General features: G+C 39.2%; 2 protein-coding genes across 2 annotated transcripts in view; one reads left to right on the top strand and one right to left on the bottom strand.

The window, feature by feature from the left end:
- Nucleotides 1-1,016: 1,016 nt before the first annotated feature.
- On the top strand, nt 1,017-5,561 carry rsph9 (radial spoke head component 9). Its single transcript, XM_073838414.1, has 5 exons — nt 1,017-1,370; nt 1,765-1,933; nt 2,333-2,462; nt 3,081-3,227; nt 5,241-5,561. The coding sequence occupies exons 1-5, from the start codon at nt 1,144-1,146 to the stop codon at nt 5,399-5,401; spliced, it is 834 nt and encodes a 277-aa protein (XP_073694515.1). The 5' UTR covers nt 1,017-1,143; the 3' UTR covers nt 5,402-5,561.
- A 55-nt stretch (nt 5,562-5,616) lies between these two features.
- Nucleotides 5,617-7,351, bottom strand: part of mrps18a (mitochondrial ribosomal protein S18A) — a 3,127-nt gene continuing 1,392 nt past the window's right edge. The window contains exons 4-6 of the mRNA XM_073838415.1: nt 7,182-7,328; nt 6,127-6,202; nt 5,617-6,010 (exon numbers count right to left, since the gene is read on the bottom strand). Of these exons, the coding sequence (XP_073694516.1) occupies nt 5,866-6,010; nt 6,127-6,202; nt 7,182-7,328 (368 nt within the window). The 3' untranslated portion in view covers nt 5,617-5,865. The remainder of the gene's footprint in view (nt 6,011-6,126; nt 6,203-7,181; nt 7,329-7,351) is intronic.

Here is a 7,351-nt window from a genome sequence, read left to right as displayed (position 1 = left end):
CTCTCTTCCAAAATCAATTGCAAGGCCCTCGCAGCAGATAATCTTTTGGCCATCTTGATCAGTTGTGATAAGGAACCACACTGGCAAAGTCTTATTTATAGTATAATGCCCCTAATTTGCAGGTGGGACAGGGTATGAGAAAATAAAGCTCGGTTCCCGCAAGAGAGAGGATAAAATGTGCGGGAATGTAAGAGCAGACAGTGTTGATAGTTGAATTTTCAACAATGTTTCAACTTTGTGCGGGAGCAGGAGGGGGAGGGGAAGAAAACAGCATCGCCAGAAAGGATGAAGACAGAGTGTAGGAACACTGGACCTACACTTTCAACACTTTTATTAGACCTGGGTCCAGTGGACCCGAACACCTTGTATGTAATGTAAATGCGTGGGGGGAGGTACAGTATGCGGTCGTTGAAATTTTTTTCGGATTTATGTTCTTCACAGAAAATAAGCCAAAGCCAATGAATTTCAGGTTGAAAAAATAATTGTTTAATTTTTCTTTTGAAAAAAACTGAAAACGGGTCTCACAGACCCGAACACCATACAAGGGTTAAACAAGCTGCCACACACAGCCTCTGTCTGCACACACATAAACACGCTAATGTGTTCTCAACAGGCAGCTGACTTCTGCTGTTAACAGCACTAGTTCACACATACCGCGTGTGAAGCTGTTGGTATCACGCAGAGGGCATTAGGTCAGACTCGACACACATCCTGCCAGCTGTGTCACATGCTTCCTGTTTGATGATGAGCCTCACGTGAGCTAATGTCATCTGTGCCGACATCTAACTAAATTAGATCGATTATCATCATGACCATAAAAAATATTTCTGAGTAGATTAATTATTTAAAAAACATAATAAACGTTTAATTCAAATGTGAATTAAATATATATTTTAGTTAAATGTTTTTAATGTTTACACATTGCTATAGCAACAGGCTGTTAGGGCCAGAGCCATAGAGAAAGATGTTTCTCTATGGCTCTGGTTAGGGCATTTGTTTACCTTGGCAACCACAGAGTAACCGGAGAGTGAGGCTGATTAGCTTGCTAGCGTCAGTTCTCTAATAATCGAAATAAATACAAATCGCTCAAGCATTAAGTGTAATTCTTTTACAGATATTGATTTGTCAGTAAATAGTTTTGAAATGGACTCTGAGTCTTTGCACTACTCGTTGGATTTAGCCGCCGGTAATGGTTTGACCCTGAGCAGTGAGCAGAGAGCAGCTCTTCAAACCTCGCTAATCATTCTGAAGAGAAACTACAAATTCAGCCGGGTTTTATTTTGGGGAAAGATTTTGGGGATAAAATGCGATTATTTTATTGCTCAAGGAGTTGAAGACGATGAAATGAAAAACAGAAAGTCCTTGTACAGGTAGGAAATCTGTTTAAACAGAACATTGTGATCATGTGTGAAGTTTGACAGTAAAAAGTTGATTCTTGCGATTTTAATGAATTAAAATAACTTTTATTGGTTTAATTAGTCATTTCAGTACAGTTGAAACTGTAATCTTAATATGGTGGTCATTCTACTGAAAGTTCCACAACTTGTATGAAAATAAAAATATTTTATTAGTGAAACTGTTTTATGATTGTTATATATAAAGAAATAATAGGCATATAAATGTGTTTTATTTCGCAAGACCCATTGTGTCAGTATTGTTTGGAAAAACTGTGATATTCAATACCAATGTCTGTTTAGTCTTGTTAGTGAGTGATGAATCATGTTCTTTCTATAATTAATTTGATAATTTTTTGTCATTAAACAGTTTAAACTGCATGGATTGGCACCTGCTCCCCCCAGCCACCGAGTCCATGATTGCAGATGTGGCATTTGCAGCAAAGGGGCGATTCACGGGCGACCCGTCCCATGAATACGAGCACACAGAGATCCGCATTAAAGGAGAGGGGGACGACGCCACAGAGGAAGAGGTCACGGTGAGAGGAGGGGCGTTTGGGTTTCACGACACAGATGGGGTTATAACGAGCATGCAGCATTCTGGAAGTAGGAAAAATAGATTGAAGGAAATGAACAAAAGCCCATCTTTCTTGATTAATGTGGTATATCTGCATTTCAAGATTGTGGCATGTTATAAAACATGTTGACCAATCTCTAATTTTTAGCAATCACAGAGTCTAAACAGTTCAGGGAAAATTGGAAACATACACAAAATGAACGTTGTGTTTATCTGGACGTGGTAATGTTTGGATGTAAAACAACTGTTATTATTTATTCGGTTTTCTGTTTATTCATGGTTTATAATGGAGTAAACATGGTAGACTGCGAGTGTCTTGTTGAATGTTTATGAAATGGTTAACATGCCTCCGTTTCTGCAGGTGAAAGTGAATGAGGCGAGCAGATTGGCAACGACCGTGTCAAACATCGATAAAGATGCGTCTGTAGTGCCACGTGGTGCATTTACCAAGAGCCCCGGCGGCAAAGTGCAGACAAACCGAAGCTTTGGAGGTATGCTTACAGCCAAACTTTTAGCAGTTCACAAGTGTTTGTATATGTTTTCCGCCCGGCAATCATATGCAGCTGTGTGAGTATAAAACTAAAGCCTGTATGTTTCCATTTCCTAGTAAAACGGAATCCATTCAGTTCTCTGAAGACACTTTTTTGTAATCAATCTTCAGTTATGTTGTCATTTATCTAAATTGCCAGACCCTAGATCAGTTTAGGTTTTTCATGCATGATTAGGGTGACCATATAGCCTCTTTTTCCCTGGCTGTGGTTGTTAAAATGCCAAAAAATGTTCAGGTTTTGGCTTTTAGGACGCCCTCATACATTATACACTACCAGCCACAGGAAGATTTTATTGTTTTTTAAAGTCAAACTAAGCCAGCATTTATTTGATCCAAAGTACAGTAAAAATGTGAAATATCAGCTTTGAAATCACAGGAATAAATTACATTTTAAAATATATTCAAATAGAAAACAGTTATTTTAAATAGTAAAAATAGTTTTCTGTAGATCCCACAATGAAACAAAGCCAAAAATGAGATATTTTAGTCAATTTAGAAATCCCAGTCAAGACATGTCCAGGAAAAAGAGGACTTATGATTAACCTACATTTGATCGCAGGTCTGGATCCTGTTGAAGCTGCGAAACTTTGCAACTACCTGCACTTCCATGAGCCAGTTAACCTGAAAAAGAAGTCCATCCTGGAAATGTCTCACCTAAACCCTGCTATTGACTTCCTGGATCCTTTGAGTGAAGATGTTCCCACAGGTAATTAAAAGCAACCATCTTTCATTACCTTTACCATGATGACTTATTCTTGATGCGGTTTGATTTCCAGTCACAAAACTGTTTTTGAAGGTACTGTGGGAGTCTCTAATGAAACGTTTGCATTGAAGTCGGACCCCGTTTTTGCTTTGGACTTAATTATTTAAAGGTGAACAACACCTGTTAACACCACCATACTTTCCAAAAAATGATGCTGACATGCAAATTGCATTTAGGAAGTCTTAATAGTGGTGGGAAATATGAGGAGGGTGTAAAAATCCTTCTGCAAGGCATCCCATGATCCCCGTAGCTGGATTTCCCTGGGTTAATGACAGATATGATTTGGCAGCTGCCTAAGGCCGAGCGAAAGCCAAGGAGACATCTGGGGTGTTGTTCTGCAAACTATGATCCCATTGTTCTCTTTTCTTTTTGGGAAGAAACGTTTGAGGGATTGCCATTTTCTGCAACAACGATTACATTTTCCCACTCATATATCTTGGTGTGTCTTCCCTCCATGTTTGTCTGTTGGGAGTGAACTAACAAAACAGTTATTCAGAAAACTATTTGTCTGTTGCTGCTTTCTGCAAATTCAAGTCAGACATAAGCTTGCTGAAAGGTATTCATCAAGCATGCTTCATGAAGCATTACCCATTGCTTGCCTACAGGCTACAGACCACTACTGATTGTTTAACATCGAGTTCCTCAAGGAATATCTGGTTCTGCTGATCCTGAATCTTAACCAGATGGAATCTGACTTGTTTAACATACTGAGCAACGTACTAGAGCATTACTGAAAACATGGCATATGACTCTGGCATAAGAGTGACCTTCTGTAAAGACAGTTGATGTACAGTAGGAGAAGTCCATGATTGCAAATCAAAGATTATGTAAATTACAGCATTTCCTCAGTGGGAATAGTTATCGGATTTAGAAGGCAAATGCCGCTTTGTTGTTTCTCAGTGGAGTTTGAAGGCACAGTCGACCTACTGGACACATGCCCAGACTTTAAGTGTGGTAGAAACATCTCAGCTGTTTCATTAAAGGAGGTGATCTCTCCTTAATTTCCCTCTCTGAGGGATGGCCCCTAACCTCAGGCAATACTAGGCTAAGTTGATTTGTTTCGTCTCTAGAAAACGAAGTAGAGCAGGTCTCAGACAGAGGGCATTTACCCACCCTGCGTAACACTTTCTTCCTTTTCCCCTTGACCAATCAGCTGGAAAAAAACCCAATCCCCTCTCAAGAAGTGCCAGAGGTGAACAGGTTCATCTGGACGCCTTTAATAGTGGGTAGAGGATACTGGGAATGGGCGGTGGTATTTACCACCGCTTTGACTTCACTCAGGTTTCCTTGAATGTAGCCTGGACAAGGAAAAAGTAGGGAGATTTCCCAAGAACTTGGAAAGGCAGAAAATATTGTATAACCACATGATTTTAAGCCAAGTATCACTGTAAATGAAACGGTTTTGTTCAGTGTTGATGGATGTACCTTTTCTGATACCTCTCTTCCCATCTTTTGAATTGGAAAATCGAATTACTACATATTATCCTCAAAAGCTTTTCTAATTAGTGATGGAACTATAAATATTTGAACTCATAATAAAGCACAGTCACAATGGACATTTTTGAGTGTTTTAGGTTAAACATTGTTAGCAGTTAATGTTCAGTGCTGCAATTCAAACACAGACTTCACTGGCATTGAGCTTTGCGGTACTGGGCGCAAGCCAACGTCGGCAGCTGGATGAAGGGGCCACCCAGACACAAAGACCCCAGAACGCCTCTTCTTTATACACCGCTGTGATAATAGTTATCCATAACCGAGCCAACTCTCTGTCACACGACTTTCTTCTCCAGATTTTACTCTGCGTCTGTCACACCATCACAGTCTGGATTCTGTCAGTGGTTATGTGTAATGGCTGAAAATTCAGGTTCAGTTTATGCAAAATGCTTTTTGCCTTCTTTGATCTTGCACAGTAGGATAACTAGTCATTTTTGCTTACTGTGTGTGTTCCTCATGCAGGGTCATGGAGCCTCCAGCTTGAGCGGGGCGGCACTATGTGTGTTTTACGCAGTTTGCTCTGGCTGGGTCTCACCTTCTTCCATGTTCCCCAGACCCCTCAACATGGGTACATCTACATGGGAGACGGACTTATGAACCTTGACCTGCCCTTCATGTTATAGCAGCCAAAAGGAGTGTTTCTAGTATTAGTGCCACATTTTAAAGCCTGCAAAAGCTTTAATCTTGCTCTAAGCGTGAATGTGCAGTCAATTCTGTGACTTTACTTGCACTGTAATTTTCTGTGTTATTTAATTTCAGGAAAACATAAACATGTCAACATGTTTGGAAAGTACAATGTTTTTTCTCTGGCGCAAACACATGCAAACTTAGAAACAGCTGCAAGTGAGGTAAATATTTTATTTTCAAATCACACTGTGGAAAGCGAAATCAGACGGCTGAACATATAGCTCTAGAGTTCACTTCAGGACGTTACAGCAGTTTCTGAATTTACATCTTGATGTTTCAGTGGGGTTTCACTCTGGTTCATCAATGAACAGTCTCTTTGTGTCAGAGGCACAATGAAAAGATGCAAACCTTTTGCCATAGATCCTCTCTGTCCCATCTAGAAAGTGATTGGGAGTATTCATCAGTGCTTTATGTACAGTGGTTTGGGGCTGTATCTGACATTGTTTTTCAGGGCAGGATGTCCTACACTCATTCTCTTCTTACACCACTTCAGCCCTTTCTTGTAGATGGGCTTGACAGACGTTACAGAGTAACGTGTCAGATACCTGAAACAGACAATAAGAGATTGTTTGATCAGTGTGATGTACCTAATTAAAAAAAAAAAAAAAAAAAACATTATCAAGTATGTTACAAAAATATCTGCTTTCTGAGGTGACCGTACCGGTTGAGAGGCGGGTTGGCTTTAGGTTTTGGAACGTGGCCTTCAGGTAAGGGGGGTCTATGATCTGGTAGAAGACCTGGAAAGAAATGAGAGGGAACAGGTTACATGATCTTAGCTATTAATATGTACATCAAAACAGATAAGAGTAACTAATGCTATTTTTTTTGCATTAAGATTTTAGGTTTAAATGTATATAATGTAATGTAATCAGATTTTTTCTAAGTAACTAGTAAAATAACGCATTACTTTAAAATTCTAAATATTAAAAAATACAACTTTTGGGTGTTTGGTATTTTAAAAAAAAACTAAAAATGTTTTTTACTTACACTAATTAATTTTACAAGGCTCTGTATTCCATATAGAGTGTTTTCATGATGCATCATCAATCGGCCATATTGGCGGGCGGCACAAAACGTAAACAACGCTACATTTTGCTGTTTATTTCTGCTGAAAATGATCAATTATTGTCATGTTTTGGGCTGTACTAAACAGTCAGACCGGGAAAAACATTGAGTGCTATAGACTGCCATAAGTTTTAACAAATCAAGGAGAAGAGTGCAAAAAACTGTCGGAGGAAAAAAAAAAAAAAGGCATTTGTGGTTGGCCAAACTGAACCAGGATTTCCAGAGCAAGAATCTTGACAACATTTATGTTTGTTCTTATTATTTCTGGTTAGGTAGGTGAAATATTAGGCTAATATCTTAATACTGCTCACACGTATCTTTTCCACCTATTAACTTTAGTTTGTCAAAATACTGCACCCTTTCCTGCTTAGTCCTTCTCTATATAATTCAGCAGCTTCCACACATTTTTCTCTCGTGGTTTAGACAGCATAAATTAGCAGAACAGCGTATTAAGTAGTATATTAACCATGCCATAAATGCTGTTGTTTACATTTGAGTATCTCCAATATGGCCAAACTGTGACATAAGTGCAACCCCACTATAGTAGGTTTAACTATAGTAGAAAATGAACAAAATGTGGTTTAAAACTGTTTTAGATGTTGTATTACATCGATTTTACTAAAACATAAGCATCAGAAAGCTCCAACTCACCTGCACGATGGGCCATCTGCACACAAATTGCTATCTTGGTATGTTCATGAGCACAGAGACCTGTAATGCGCCGTGGGAGCATCCCGCCATCCGAGCGAATGAACTGACTGAGTAACAGCACGTCCTGCGTCATGCATGAGAGTGAAAGAGATAAGTCTTAAAGATTAAGA

Source organism: Garra rufa, chromosome 4 (assembly GCF_049309525.1).
Source record: "Garra rufa chromosome 4, GarRuf1.0, whole genome shotgun sequence".
In the NCBI taxonomy this organism is placed as follows: domain Eukaryota; kingdom Metazoa; phylum Chordata; class Actinopteri; order Cypriniformes; family Cyprinidae; genus Garra; species Garra rufa.
This window is presented reverse-complemented; position numbering and strand designations above follow the sequence as displayed.

What these genes read in the sequence shown, in the direction of transcription:
- rsph9 (XM_073838414.1), top strand. Translation starts at nt 1,144, where the DNA reads ATGGACTCTGAGTCTTTGCACTACTCGTTGGATTTAGCCGCCGGTAAT. An exon ending in AACAGAAAGTCCTTGTACAG is followed by an intron (nt 1,371 to 1,764) that starts GTAGGAAATCTG and finishes GTCATTAAACAG; the next exon opens with TTTAAACTGCATGGATTGGC. An exon ending in GAGTGAAGATGTTCCCACAG is followed by an intron (nt 3,228 to 5,240) that starts GTAATTAAAAGC and finishes TTCCTCATGCAG; the next exon opens with GGTCATGGAGCCTCCAGCTT.